Genomic DNA, 14685 nt, shown 5'->3' with positions numbered 1-14685 from the left:
GATACTAAATCGAGGATAAATGGGAAAATGCTACTTTGAGACACAACCACAAGGGTGGACGAGAAGCCGGATATGGTGGATATCTTTATATCTTCACATCATCTCTTGGCCTGTCGTTCGCCCACGTGAAGTGGAACATCATTGGTTAGTGCTGAGAAACGATAACGATAAGACCAACATGCCAAGGAACATTGATTGGAAGCGTTGGACTGTGCAGAATGATGGCTGCCCGGGTCAACGACGTATGACTGAGGCGTGAAAGCATTGACTGTAAGGCATCGAGATCCATCACGAAATTGAAGCTTGACTGCAATTGGCCGTAGTCAGCCCTTGGAATACCCGACAGCCAGTCCAACTTTCAGGGTCCGATTCGCTGGGAATGGCAACATCCTCCCAGCTGCCAGCCCGCCTGCATCAACACCAATCGTCATCCTTCGTCCCTTGACACTGCTCCCCCACGAAATCCCTTGAACGGCTAGCCTTGCTCGGTCACTCCTGCATCACATCCCACCCTTCCCTTTGCCCACGACACGACACGACCCGACAAAGCCCCAGGAGTCCACCAGTCAGTCACTCGACAGCCCAGCCCAACCCCAACTAAGCCAGCCTTGTGGGCATACTTATCTCGATTTCTTCATTCCTCTCTTCAAACCGCATGAATGTCTCACAGAGGTCATCCGACTCCATTATCTTCCAATCCTCCCTCCTCAACTTTCAATGCACAGCGTACGGAAGTAACATTCTCACCCAACACTTGGGAACCTTCGCCGCATCGCCCCGTGTCCCGAACATCATCCAGGGCAGCATCCCGAGAGCCTGCAATCGCGTCATCAAAGGCGAACGGGAACGGTTCTGCAAAGTACACAAGTGGAAAGAGTACTTTGTCATTGGGGGAGGAAGACCACAGTGATCTCGACTCGGACTTGGATCTGGAAGAGATGGGGGACAGGAGGCCCCCTTTACACAAACCTGCCGACAGGCGATCGCAGCAGCCTCTGTTGCACAAGGACGATGAAGAAAGAGGCAGGACAGGATATGATAATGCCCCAGATCCGCCAGATAGGCCACCTCTCTTTACCAGGCGCTCGACCATGCGGAGCAGAAGTCCAGATACACAGGCAAAGTTGGCTACAAGGAAGAAGTACACGTATGCTGCTTTCTTCTTGGGTTTGAGTCTGGTCAGTTTTGTGATTCAGACAGAAACTGCGGTCTACATTCAGCATGAACTGGGATGGAATAAGGCCTATTGTATGCTGTAAGTTTCAAGACACGTTGAAGAAGAGTCGGCAGAACCTAAGTCTTGGCAGATATTTCACTCATGGATCTTGGTCGTTATTATGGCCCTTTCAACTCCTTATACTTCGATTACAAAAGTGGAAGATGCCATGGGAGACGTTCTGGCGGAGACATGTATACCTCGTTCGAACGACTGCGCAGATGGTTGAAACACAAGAATTATCTGTCCCTCGAAATCAACATTCCCCAGTTCCATATATGCTCCGCAAGACAGCCTTAGTTACATGTGCCTTGACAGTTGCGGGAGGATCATGGTACGTTGCAGTTAATTTGACTTCACCGTCAGATTTGACTGCGATTTACAACTGCTCTGCTTTCTTCGCCTACGCTTTCAGTGTACCTCTGTTGCATGAGAAGCTTCGGCTAGACAAGTCCTTTGCAGTGGCTGTTGCCATTGTCGGCGTTTTGATTGTAGCATATGGAGATGCTACCCCTACCAAGCATGGAGGGAAATCGGGAGGCTCAGTTGAAGGTGGTGACAAGGAGGACAGTGAGGCAAGCAACCGTGTTGCAGGAAATCTCATTATAGGAGTTGGAAGTGTTCTCTACGGATTCTACGAAGTTCTCTACAAAAAACTGGCATGTCCTCCGGAAGGCACTAGCCCAGGCCGAGGGATGATATTCGCCAACACTTTTGGATCCTTGATCGGAAGTTTCACCTTGCTTGTCCTGTGGATTCCTCTCCCAATCCTGCATATCACTGGACTGGAGAAATTTGAGCTTCCTCGAGGTGAAGCTGCTTGGCTCTTGTGCATTTCCGTTTTGGCCAATGCAGTCTTTTCCGGAAGCTTCCTTGTCCTTATCAGTCTTACGAGTCCGGTCCTGAGCAGTGTGGCCGCACTCCTCACAATCTTCCTCGTAGCGATCGTGGATTGGATGTGGACAGGCGTCCCTCTCAGTCCAGCCGCAATTATCGGTGGATTGCTTATTATTGCAGCTTTCTTGTTATTAAGTTGGAGTACCTATAGAGAAATGGCCGAGGAGACGAAGAAGAAGCAGATCGATCTGAGTGACGAGGATAGCTCGAACGAGGATTAAGTAGACAGTAAATATAGGCCGCCACATGGCTGTGGAGAATTGTACTTTATGGGCTGCATTGTATGCTGGAGGGCACTTGGCATATACTACAAGGCGCATGGGTATGATGCATTTAGAAGGCGTTGCCAAAGAGAATTTAGTCATTTTAACCGTTACAAACATTCAACTGTTTATTATACTTTTTATCCAAGTTTACTGTTCAATGACGGGTTCAATTCCTCAGTCCAGTACCTCTGTAAAATGAGTTATCAGGCTCCGCAGGTCAATCAACACCCACATCTAACGTGACCGCCTAGCTTTCGCGCTAGCACACCTAAAGCTCTCGTGCACCTCAATCTTCAGTACACCTGCACTTACTGGTACCTGAAATCTCCCGACTATATTAGATCCCGTGAGAACACATTAAGTACTCTCCAAGTCAAACTTCACAACCATGTCTCACGAACACTCTCACGACCATGCTCACTCGCATGACCATTCCCACTCCGCACCAGATCACGGCCACACGCACGAGATCCTCGATGGACCGGGAAGCTACATGGGTCGAGAGATGCCCATTATTGAGGGAAGAGATTGGTCTGAGCGAGCTTTTACTGTTGGTATCGGAGGGTATGTTGATCTGCTTCTTTCCTGTGATGAGGCAAGCTGGATTTTCTGTTGGCGGGGTATGGCGGGGTAGCTTCTACCACAGTTTTGTCAAGTGACGGATGGTGCTAAATGGTTGTTCACTCATAATTATATGGCATTTCATCGATTTTGGTTGTTATTTCAAGCTTCCAGGATTTGACTTACAACCTTTCATCTGTCGTCTTTGCTCATTCTGACGCTAACATATCTCCAGACCTGTGGGCTCGGGCAAGACAGCTCTCATGCTAGCACTCTGCCTTGCCCTTCGAGAAAAGTACTCTATCGCTGCCGTAACAAACGACATCTTCACGCGCGAAGACGCCGAGTTCCTCACCAAGCATAAAGCCCTCCCCGCTGAACGCATCCGCGCCATTGAGACAGGCGGCTGTCCCCACGCTGCCGTGCGCGAAGACATCTCCGCCAACCTCGCTGCACTAGAAGACTTACACCGGGAATTCACTTCAGATATCCTACTGATCGAATCAGGCGGTGATAACCTCGCAGCTAACTACTCTCGTGAACTTGCGGACTACATCATCTACGTGATTGATGTTTCTGGCGGTGACAAGATCCCGCGAAAGGGTGGGCCGGGAATCACGCAGAGTGATCTGTTGATTGTTAATAAGACTGATTTGGCGGAGGCGGTGGGTGCTGATTTGGATGTTATGGATAGGGATGCGAGGAAGATGAGGGAGGGGGGGCCGACGGTCTTTGCGCAGGTTAAGAAGAATGTTGGTGTTGATCATATTATTGGGCTGATTGAGAGTGCGTGGAGAGGAAGCGGTGCGGAGGCTGTTAGTAAGTCGAGAGGTGGTCCTGTGGCTACTGCTGGACTGGATAGCTTGAAGTGAGAATGGCTTTAATATGGGAAGGTGGAGGGTTGGTTTCGAGAGTATTGAGGGTCGGGGAACTTAATTCAGCGGGGAGTAAGCTATAGAAACATTCTACAGTATGTCACCCAGATACTTAGTATCATATCATGACAGCTTTTAGGACTGTTGAAGTCGCCAATTTCCTGTGGTTTCAATACTTCAGAACATGTCTGTACAAGCAGAATGTATCTACTACACATAAACGTGCATCTGGGCACTCTCAAATTCAAATTCTATTTCGACCTGGTTTCTCACTTACTAGACCTGCCACAAAAGAGAGACTCTAGAATTTCAGATTTTAAGACTCGACTTTATACACTGATATAAAGTTTTATATCTCACGGTAACTAAACTGATACTGCTCCTTTAAAGCAAAAGAACTAGAGTAGAAGGTTTAAGATGATCTGAGACTTAAAGCCTAGGTAGGCTAGGACTAATCAGGCAGCCTACGACATTATACAAAAAAGCGGCATCTGTTTCTAAGTAGGGTCTGAGGCGTCCGAGTCCCAGTTAAAGCCCACTTCTAAACAGTGTCAAACCTATCTAACCCCAACAATCATCACAAATGGTTTAATTTCAGAGCAAATGAAGCCAATAACAGTCGGGTTCAGGGGATTTTCGAGAAAGGGCCATGACATATAATTGTAAAAGTTTACAACGGAAGGTCACACTTATGGAGTTCGGCAAGACCCTGCAGATGTCCCCATTTCCAATAGAACAGGCTAGCCTTCTCGCCAAGCAGTGGATTGAAGATCACAAAGTTTATTTCCTTCCTTATCCACTATTATTGTAGTCGTACCCTTGTACATATTTCTGTGTCAAGACATCAGCCACCTTCCTCTTTGTCAACAAAAGCTTCCATCCAGGTTCTACCTCGCTTCCCCCTTCCACATCAAGGTGTCATCACTGTCATGTGCCTTTTCCCCTTCCGAGGTCGGTGTCGGCAAGAAGGCGCGCCCTTCTCTTGGTAGCGGTTGTTTTCTCCTTGCAAGTGAACTAAGGCCGGCTTTCAACGGCTCCCTGACGCTTACTCTGGGCTCCAGTGAGTCAAGTGCGAGTACCAGTGGCCCCGCGCTCAAAATTTCCTATCTTCTGTTTCTACCCCGCCATATACAATTCGAGTCATTTCTATTCAATTGAATTGTATCTCTCTACTTCTTTGTTACATTTTCAAATCAAGTGTTTGATTTCTTGAACCCGATTATCAGTTTCTTCCTTTTAAGTCGTCAAAGCAAATGATCAACGATCACACAGGCAAAATGGCCACCGAACTCCCCACCAGTAGCACCAATGGTGATGCCTCCAAGAAGGGCGATAACAGCTTCACTGTCAAGACTGGATTGGCACGCATGTTGAAGGGAGGTGTTATTATGGATGTTGTCAATGCCGAGCAAGTGAGCATTTTCTTCTTCAATTGACCACGCAATGACTTTCTGACTTAATGTTCTGTGAAGGCAAGAATAGCTGAGGAGGCCGGAGCTGTAGCTGTCATGGCTCTGGAACGTGTACCTGCAGATATCCGAGCTCAGGGAGGTGTGGCACGTATGTCTGATCCCAAGATGATCAAGGAGATTATGGCAACTGTTACTATTCCGGTGATGGCCAAGGCGAGAATCGGTCACTTCGTTGAGTGCCAGGTACGTACTCATTTTCCTCCCTTCCATTCTCTATCTAGTCAGAATGAATTCGGAAAGCAAGTAAGCCAATAAGACAAGTTTCTGATCTTAAGCAAAATAGATCCTCGAAGCCATTGGCGTAGACTACATCGACGAGTCCGAAGTCCTCACACCAGCCGACCACGCCCACCACGTCGAGAAGCACCCGTTCTCCGTCCCCTTCGTCTGCGGCTGCCGCAACCTAGGAGAAGCCCTCCGCCGCATCTCCGAAGGCGCCGCCATGATCCGCACAAAAGGCGAAGCTGGAACAGGAGATGTCATTGAGGCAGTCCGACACATGCGCACTGTAACTGCTGAGATCCAGCGCGCAGGCACCATGTCCGATGCCGAGTTGCGGATACTAGCTAAGGATATCCAGGCGCCCTTCGAGCTGCTCAAGGAGACTGCTAAATTAGGGAGATTACCTGTTGTTAATTTTGCGGCGGGTGGAATTGCTACACCTGCTGATGCGGCGCTCATGATGCAGTTGGGCTGTGATGGTGTCTTTGTAGGAAGTGGAATCTTCAAGTCGGGAGATGCAGCGAAGAGAGCGAAGGCTATTGTGCAGGCTGTTACGCATTACAATGATGCGAAGGTTTTGGCGGAGGTTAGTGAGGATCTTGGTGAGGCGATGGTAGGATTGAACTGTGGGACCATGGATGCGAAGGATAAGATGCAGGGTAGAGGATGGTAGATATCTGGAGTTCAATAGTGTTAATTGGAAGTAAAGAGGAAAATGGTTTTTGTCATGTTGATATTTTTAGCCGAATTTCCTCCAGAAGCTCTTTACATTGAAGACTCAACTCTTCTCAATGACTATGTTTTAACTTTTCCTTGACTTGGCGTCACCAAACAAAGAGGAAAAGTACATATGACTTCTAAGATTACTATCAGGTAGTCTGAATTGATCATATTTCTGGACAAGCTTATTGTTTCATCACAGAAAAAAAAAGTAGAAATTAATGAGTAGAGTCAGCTGCAAGGTAAGCGAAGTCTCCCATTCCAAGCATTTCGTCCTGGCGAGAGTTCCCATAGTTGAAAGTGCTGAGCATAAAGATAGTCGCTGCGCAGAGCCGATGCTCGCTGCTTTGCCATGTCTATTATCCTAAGATAGGAGACGTGTACAAACTACTGCACGTTGTTTCATCTGTAAGTAAACTTATTATTCTTTCGAATTCACTTTCTTCGTATCTGCCATTGAAGAGTGGACTTTCAAAAATCTCGGATCTAAAGCCACTACTACTTCGAGAGGCAGAATCTTCAATGGGGACTTACATCCATATAAAATTCATTGGGGGAGTAGCCCAATAGCTACAGCCATTTGAATGTCTTTCGTCTCAATGTCCAACATCATACAACACCATTGACCATCCTCGCCGCTGAACTACCTCCAGCATTTCCTCCCTCCAGCCCACTAAGACTCCAATCCCTCACACCTCCCTTCCAATCACTAACCCTCCCATCTGTAATCTTCACAACCACAACCCTAACCTCCTCCCCCTCAATATACATCTCTCTCCCCCCATCCTGCGCCTCTCCCCAAAAGTTTGAAGTTCCCTCCCCCTCCGCCCCCTCACTAAAAGTATTATTCTCCAAATGCATCTCCTTATAATACGCTTCCTCGTCCGTTCCTCTGTCCACCACCTTTGCCGTGCCGTTTATCGTTGCGGAGATGCTGCTCATGGCGCTGGTGTTTAGATTGAGGAGGAGGGAGGCGAGAGAGGAACGCGAGGCTTCGGGCGGAGGAGAGCCTGTCCGGGAGCTGCGGGAGCCGCGACGGTTGGTGCTGCTGGTTGTGGGAGGGCGGTGGGAGACCCAGTCGTGGACGAGGAGGGAGACGTTGGGGTTGGAGACGAGGTTGAGGGTTTTCTTGGAGGAGGGGTTGGTGGTCATTACTATTGTCGGGGAGGTGCTGTATGGTGCTGCGTGGGATGTTAGTATTGACATACTTTTGGCACATGTTTAAGGCTTGATATTCTGGGATGAATCCTAGATGGAGCGGTATGCTTGGGTATGAGGCAGGGTTGGACAGACAGACAAGACTTACAAGAGGGTAGGTAGGTGTAGTTCATGAGGGAGACGTGGGGAAAGAGGTTCGTGCAGGTTGCAAGATGGAGCTACGATAGATTGTTAGCTGTTGACCATGGCCTTAAACAATTGGTGAGAGATAGAGATATTCGGACGTACAAAGCGGGCGTTCTGCAGACATTGTACGACTTCTGCAGGTAGACAGTCTGCCACTTGAAGATGAGTTGCTCCAGCCGAGGCTTCATAATTGAGAGGGACTTCTGTGGCCATGATTTTGTTTCGGTTGGTGGAAACAGGTTTCGATATTATCGTGCTGAAATTCCGGTCAATTAAAGTGAAGAGGTTTTCTGTTCTTTGGATGGATTGTTGGTTTTCGAGGTGATCTCCAAGGTTGAAGTAGGAATCGACCCCGCCAAAAATGCACTACTCGTACCTTTGATTTAAGGTTTGGTGCTGCGCATGAACCTGGCCTGGACCTGGCTTGGGCTCTCCAATGATGCAACCCCACACGATAAACTCACTTCCGCACATCTTCGAGTCCTTGTCACCGACTTTGGCATTTGTCTCGGAGATCTCTCAACGTTTGCTTCTAGCAAATAGATTGCTACGCGACGCTTTACAGCGTTCTCCGGGGTTTGCGCAGCTCTCAAACTGAAAGTTGCTCAACGCAGCCAGGCGCGTCTAAACACCAATCCGAGACCCAAACAAAAGACGGATGACAGGTTTATAAAAGACCAAGATGCCGGACTTTGGCCTGGATGACGATGATAGGGGTATGGCATTTCTGCATACTGGAAACTCCTTGCTAACTTTTAAGGATCCAACGGCAGCTCGGACAATGAGCAGGATGAGTTGAACGAAGATGTGGATGACAACGAGGTGGATGCAACTATGGATGTGGATGGAGATGACGATGGAGAGGGAGATGGAGATGGGGATGGGGATGACGAAGAGAACGATGATGACAACGGAGATGACGATCAGGATGGAGGCGACGACGATGATGATGCCACAGCGGCGCGCCCCCGTAGACCAAGCATGCCCACGACGAATACCAGTTCAGACGATACCCCTATTGCCAGTCAAGTCAATGGAATAGGCCCTACATCACATCCAAGACCGGTTCTCACTCGAACGTCTGCCTCTCCGCGGCCGGTCTCTGCACCTCTACAATCACCGAAGATTCGGTACGAAGTGCGCGCAGAAGCCCTCGCAGCATCTACATACGACATAATTCCTACAATGGCTGCCCCTCAGAGTACATCAATAAATGCGATCACGGCGACACCAGATATGAGATATTGGTTCTCGGGTGGTTCTGATTGCTATATTAGGAAATACGACGGAGCTGCCACAGTCAATGGCAAGACACTTCTCACTGTGGCGCAAAGACACCCTTTTGTGGATAGTGTGGTAAAAGCAGGAGTTTTGATGAGCTATTGGGATAATGAAGAACCGTTGGCAAAGACTGCAGGGGAAGAACCCCCATTTTCGCCTGTATATTCCTTGGCCGTCCAGTCGCAAGCTCTGTGGATGCTCTCCGGATTGGAATCAGGAGCTATAAATCTATATTCTGTACGACACGATGAAGGAAAGCGTATCGCGTATATGCTAAAGCATAAATCCGCGGTTTCTGTTTTGACTTTGGCTCAGGAAGAAAAGTCTGTACTATCAGGAAGTTGGGATAAGAACGTGTACGATTGGGATCTGAATACAGGTCAGGTCACGAGGGGATTTGAAGGAAGTGGGGGTCAGATCTCTGCTATTGCAGTACGGCCAGCATCAAGTTTGCCTGTGCCAGAAGAGTCAGGAGAACCAGTACCCAAGAGCGAGACTTTCTCAAGCAGCAACGAGAAGCCATTTACGAATGGCAATGGAGTTAATGGCACACATGACACAGAGCCAGGGGGTGAAGATGCACCAGGATCACCAGCAGGGTCGCTATTCGGTGGCGGTAGCGACAACGATTCTCTATTTGGGGAGACGGCTGGCGATGGAGCCCCATCTGGAGGAGTTTTTGGGGACGAGGATGATGAGTTCTCCCGAGCGATCGAGTCGTCCAATATCAACAACGAGGAAAATTTAGATGCACAGGGCGATGTCAATATGGGAGAGGCTCCGACACAACCGGAACCTGTACCAGAACCGGCTCCAGTACCAGAGGTAAATGGGGATCATATGGAAGTGGAGCCCACGGCTCCTATGATCGTTGCAGAAACCCAAGACGCGGTAGCGACGTCAGATTCGACTTTCCTTGCGGCCTCAATGGATGGGACAATGAGGATATGGGATCGGCGGCAGCCCGACCCCGTGGCACGGATGTCGACCAGAACCGGCGTTCCACCATGGTGTATGGCAGCTTGTTGGTCCCCGGATGGGAACTTCGTCTATGCTGGCAGAAGAAATGGCACCGTGGAGGAGTTCAGCCTGCACAAGGGGCTCAAAACCCCAAGCCGAACATTCAAATTCCCTCAAGGAAGTGGAGCGGTTAGTGCTATCCGAGCCATGCCCAACGGACGGCATTTAATTTGGTAAAGTTCTCATCTTCTCTACAAAGTACGAGTGCTAATTGCTCAGTGCCTCACATGATATTCTTCGTCTCTATGATTTGAAGGAGCCACAGTCTACTAAACACTCGACGGTACCATTCTTGATCGTCCCAGGTCCACCGAGGGCAGGTGTCATCAGTGCTTTGCACATTGACCCGACCTGCAGGTATATGCTTTCAGCTGCGGGAAACCGGGGATGGGAAGGCAGTAGTACCGAGGTCTTGATTGGATACGAGATTGGTATTCCTCCGTGAGCAACGAGGGTCGTAAGAAGTTTATCGTTGGCCTACCACAGTGCTACGGACAGATAGAGTTACTGCACAGGAGTAGCGCCGAGTTACTCGGGACGAGTCTCTGGAGCCAATATCGATTGTCTACGGAATCTGGCTTCCATTCAGCAAGTCGAGGGCCTCAGTGTTGGGCGTCGCTGTCGTGCAATAAAGATATGGAAGGATTTGCAAGTTTTTGGACACTCTACGTCAGTTGTGTCGCAAGCCTAGATTGGCCTCTTGGGAGGGTCAACTACTGTACGAATACTTAGGTTTGGTGTTACGGATGAAGAGGCGTTCATATACCACGGGGCAGGCTGGATGGAGCATCAAGACCGCGTTGGGACTTTGTCAATTTAGGACCAGCTGCTATATTAAGAATATAAAGAGTGGTCATTTGGCGCTTTTACCTCACTCTACCTCCACAGGGCCACGCTGTCAGCAGCCCAAATTCCACATGAGATCGACGCGATACCCCGGATACATCATAAGTTGCTAGTCGACGTTACATGAGACGCCAGAGGTGGAGAAACTTCCCCAGAACTATCTTGTAGTTGTTACCTGCGGATAAGACAGTAGCTCGCTTCCTAGATTTTAGTCAACACAGTCCACGCGGGCGTTGTACAAGCTTCAGACGGACGAAGGCTTCTTGCGCTTCTAGTGTGAAGCAGATGAGCCTATCCAATCAGCACAGCACTGTATTCCCGACAATTAAGCTAGAAGCGAACCCCAAAAATCCACCTGACACCACAGCGCATCCCAAAATTCCGGTGGGGAACGATGTTTCCAGCCCGCCACGGACCTGAATCGCCGTGATTGGTGCGCATGCAGATCTCTCATCTTGGTGGGGTACTTCAACCCTCGTCGGCCTGAACCTCCCCGATCCCCGCGAAAGCATTTCAACTCCTGGCAACATGGCTGCTCACCAGGAGGCACGGAGATGCTCTGTGATTCGTGGGGCAATAGGCAGTAGGCCTAGGTACAGTGTTGATTTTCTTCTCCTGTCTGTTTCCTTCATCCCACCTTCCAAGTCATCTCCTAGCCGCATTTCGAGTTCTTGCTGCCGCTGTATTAATACGTAAAGGACGCCGCCGTTCCAGAGGTCAGTCGATCTCTTTCCCCTCTCCTCTCATTCCATCTTACCCTTCAGTTCCTGGGCACGTATTTGTCCTCCCGTTGAAAACGGTCACAAGCAATACCAGACAATTACAGACTTTCTTTTCAAGAGCTACGACCAAGAACTTACATCAACATGGCGCCCTCAGCAACAGAATTCATTCCGGTGAAAATGGACAAAGTGTCCAAGCCCAATATTGGGGTATACACGAACCCACAGCACGACTTGTGGGTTGCCGAGGCAGAGCCTTCGCTGGAAAGTGTGCAGAAAGGGAATTCGTTGAAGGAAGGAGAAGTGACGGTTGGCATCAAGAGCACTGGAATCTGCGGGCAAGATATCCTCCATCAGACTTAAGACCAGGTTGGCTAACAATATTCTTCCTCCAGCTCTGATGTCCATTTCTGGCACGCAGGCTGCATTGGCCCCATGATCGTTGAAGATACACACATTCTAGGTCATGAATCAGCAGGCGTTGTACTGTCTGTCCACCCCTCCGTCACATCCCTCAAAGTCGGCGACCGAGTCGCGGTCGAACCCAATATCATCTGCGGAGAATGCGAGCCCTGTTTGACAGGCCGATACAATGGCTGCGATAAAGTGCTTTTCCTCTCTACCCCGCCTGTTCCTGGTCTCCTGAGAAGATACGTCAACCACCCTGCAGCTTGGTGCCACAAGATCGGCGATATGTCATTTGAGGACGGAGCATGCCTGGAGCCTCTCAGTGTTTCCTTAGCCGCGATGCAGAGATCAGGCGTCCAGCTCGGAGACCCAGTACTGATTTGCGGCGCTGGTCCAATCGGTTTGATCACCCTATTATGCTGTCAAGCAGCTGGAGCCTGTCCACTCGTTATCACAGACATCGATGAAGGTAGACTTGCTTTTGCGAAGAGCCTCGTGCCGTCCGTCACCACCTTTAAAGTCTCACGACAATCACCCGAAGACTCCGCCGAAGCGATAGTCAAAGCATTCGGGGGCATCGAACCCGCAATCGCCCTGGAATGCACAGGTGTCGAGAGCAGTATTTCGGCCGCCATCTGGGCCGTTAAGTTCGGCGGCAAGGTCTTCGTGATCGGTGTTGGTAAGAACGAGATGAACATCCCGTTCATGCGTTTGAGCGTTCGAGAGATTGATCTGCAATTCCAGTACAGATACTGCAATACCTGGCCACGCGCTATCCGGCTCGTGCAGAGCGGTATCATTGATATGAAGAAGCTGGTTACACACAGATTTGAGTTAGCGGACGCGGTGAAGGCTTTCCAGACGGCGGCAGATCCGAAGACAGGTGCTATTAAGGTGCAAATAAAGAGCGAGGACTGAAGAGTTTATTTTGAGTAGTTTTACCATATAGATGACTTTTTAGCATGTTATGTATGTACCCCATTCTCTTCCCGTCTAGCAAATACAGGATCCAGCACGAAGCGTTTCTTGAAAGGACCAAGCCTTCACCGATCGAAACTTGAGCAAAATTCATGGAATCAAACAGATACTCTCTGTACATGTTGAGCCATTCCACAAAATCTATTCCACCATAGTCTCGTTTATTCGCAGGAAAGGTTGCCTCTCGCTAACAGCAAAAGGGGGGGCTTCGCTTAAATTATTGGCATTGAATAGTAACTACTGGGCATCACATGGATCGAGAGAAGCAAGATCTGAGAATGAGTTTTATGTCGAGTAAGCTTTGCATTTAAGAGCAATTACTATTTTACCGGACTCGTTAAACAACCGTCTGTGGTAGCACTGTAGCCGGCACAGGAGCAACCATCGCATCAACAGGCCTCACCTCCTCCTCTTCACCAAAAGTCTCTCTCCCCTCCGCAAAGACCTTATCAAAATCATACTCACTCCACCTAATATTCGGCGACAGGCCCGCAAACTTCCATACGCCATCAACCTTCTTATACCAATGCTGATTCGTGCTATGAGCATGGCCCTTGACAGCAACTTCCTTCATCGTCGCATCCTTGTACTTCTGATGCGGCACGCGCAGCTGGTGCCAACCGATAATCTCATCGTCCGAGACTTTCTCCCACTTGGTGCCGCCGATGAAATGTTGGGTTTTGAGGAGCGGATTGCCGAGGACGGCGGGGTTGGAGGCCATGATTACGAATTCGTCTGAGGGCATTGCTTCCCACATTTTGTCGAGGAAGGAGCGGTAGTCGACCTGTGGAGTGTAATGTAGGTTAAAAAATTGTGGATTGTTGGAGGAATGAAGTAAAGAGCGTGGATCAATGGAGAACTTACTCGGAGATTTGGCGCAATGCACTTTCGTAGTCTTTCCCAGTCTTTGGAATCATAACTGTCTGCCCACTCGAAGCATGCGGCCATACATCCCATTACCTCTGCTTTGATTAGCATGTTTTCTCATATAATTTAAGAAAGAGGACGGAGAAGTAACATGCCCTCGAACGTGAGATCGGATTTTTGAACACCCATTTTGCCGACGTTCTTCGTCAAATGTTGTCTGTCTTCAGGCACAGTAGAAACTTGATCTTTTCTCTATGAAAGACAGCAGCGAAACAACTTTTCACTCATGACGTCCATGGTTTTACTTTTAAATATTTTCGTTGACTGCACGCAAGACCCATTCACCGGACTCGGCGGAGTCGCGATACATATTGTACGGACTGCTTGGGGATGTCCGAGCTAGAGATCATACCGTGATCGCTGCCCCTTGCATTAAAGCCGAGCTGAGAAAATTGGACCAAATGATAGGCTAGCTTGCGAGGCTGGGATTATTTGATGAATGGCAGTTATATAAATTAATAATTGTGTTGCCTCAGCATGGAACTATGATTGGGAGTTCACCGTGATGGGTGGCTTTGCTGGTCCGTGATGCTTGGACGACCCCGCGTTTCGGACCACAAGGCGATTTTCCATTCGGGCTCCGGGTTTATACATTTCTAAGTCAGACGGAGCGGTCCGCGAAAAGGAAGGGATTGATTACGAATTGGGATCTATGGACTCAAGGGGGGACTGTCTCTACGTTAGTACACATTCCAAGCTTTCAAATTGTAAAGACATATACTTTCTAGAGTTCTCTGTGATTCTGAAGCAGGTCCTCGACTTGGTAACACCGATTTTTACTGAAGACCTTATTTTGCGACGAAAACTGCCAAGTGAATGGTCTCCACACTCTGTCTCTGAGGTTTAAAACAGTGATTGCTCAGGTAGTTATGTATTTGACCAGCGAGAAATCCACTCTCTTCTGTTTTGATTCGCGTCAATATAAGCCTT

General features: G+C 48.9%; 7 protein-coding genes across 7 annotated transcripts; 5 read left to right on the top strand and 2 right to left on the bottom strand.

The window, feature by feature from the left end:
- Positions 1–659: 659 nt before the first annotated feature.
- On the top strand, positions 660–2334 carry ONS95_009934 (uncharacterized protein; the record flags this gene model as incomplete). Its single annotated transcript, XM_058503498.1, has 2 exons — positions 660–1255; positions 1308–2334. 2 exons carry the CDS (start codon positions 660–662, stop codon positions 2332–2334), a joined length of 1623 nt encoding a protein of 540 aa, XP_058360210.1.
- Positions 2335–2531: 197 nt separating this feature from the next.
- Positions 2532–4149, top strand: ONS95_009933 (uncharacterized protein). Its single transcript, XM_058503497.1, has 2 exons — positions 2532–2943; positions 3176–4149. Exons 1-2 carry the CDS (start codon positions 2768–2770, stop codon positions 3810–3812), a joined length of 813 nt encoding a protein of 270 aa, XP_058360209.1. The 5' UTR covers positions 2532–2767; the 3' UTR covers positions 3813–4149.
- A 943-nt stretch (positions 4150–5092) lies between these two features.
- SNZ1 (Pyridoxal 5'-phosphate synthase subunit snz1) lies at positions 5093–6182 on the top strand (the record flags this gene model as incomplete). Its single annotated transcript, XM_058503496.1, has 3 exons — positions 5093–5227; positions 5288–5470; positions 5571–6182. The coding sequence occupies 3 exons, from the start codon at positions 5093–5095 to the stop codon at positions 6180–6182; spliced, it is 930 nt and encodes a 309-aa protein (XP_058360208.1).
- A 44-nt stretch (positions 6183–6226) lies between these two features.
- Positions 6227–7786, bottom strand: ONS95_009931 (uncharacterized protein; the record flags this gene model as incomplete). Its single annotated transcript, XM_058503495.1, has 4 exons — positions 6227–6635; positions 6764–7410; positions 7536–7605; positions 7676–7786. The coding sequence occupies 3 exons, from the start codon at positions 7784–7786 to the stop codon at positions 6839–6841; spliced, it is 753 nt and encodes a 250-aa protein (XP_058360207.1). The 3' UTR covers positions 6227–6635; positions 6764–6838.
- Positions 7787–8255: 469 nt separating this feature from the next.
- Positions 8256–10319, top strand: SPT8 (Transcription factor spt8; the record flags this gene model as incomplete). The annotated part of the gene is made up of 3 exons (XM_058503494.1): positions 8256–8289; positions 8334–10047; positions 10094–10319. The coding sequence occupies 3 exons, from the start codon at positions 8256–8258 to the stop codon at positions 10317–10319; spliced, it is 1974 nt and encodes a 657-aa protein (XP_058360206.1).
- Positions 10320–11586: 1267 nt separating this feature from the next.
- On the top strand, positions 11587–12768 carry LAD1 (L-arabinitol 4-dehydrogenase; the record flags this gene model as incomplete). Its single annotated transcript, XM_058503493.1, has 2 exons — positions 11587–11780; positions 11838–12768. 2 exons carry the CDS (start codon positions 11587–11589, stop codon positions 12766–12768), a joined length of 1125 nt encoding a protein of 374 aa, XP_058360205.1.
- A 373-nt stretch (positions 12769–13141) lies between these two features.
- SCD1 (Scytalone dehydratase) lies at positions 13142–13988 on the bottom strand. The gene is made up of 3 exons (XM_058503492.1): positions 13851–13988; positions 13693–13790; positions 13142–13612 (listed from the first exon to the last, which is right to left on the bottom strand). Exons 1-3 carry the CDS (start codon positions 13882–13884, stop codon positions 13166–13168), a joined length of 579 nt encoding a protein of 192 aa, XP_058360204.1. The 5' UTR covers positions 13885–13988; the 3' UTR covers positions 13142–13165.
- Positions 13989–14685: the final 697 nt, after the last annotated feature.

Source organism: Cadophora gregata, assembly GCF_030347475.1.
Source record: "Cadophora gregata isolate MNR1 chromosome Unknown scaffold_4, whole genome shotgun sequence".
In the NCBI taxonomy this organism is placed as follows: Eukaryota; Fungi; Ascomycota; class Leotiomycetes; order Helotiales; family Ploettnerulaceae; genus Cadophora; species Cadophora gregata.
Note: the sequence above shows the minus strand (reverse complement) of the source record. Positions and strands in the feature narration are given on the sequence as shown.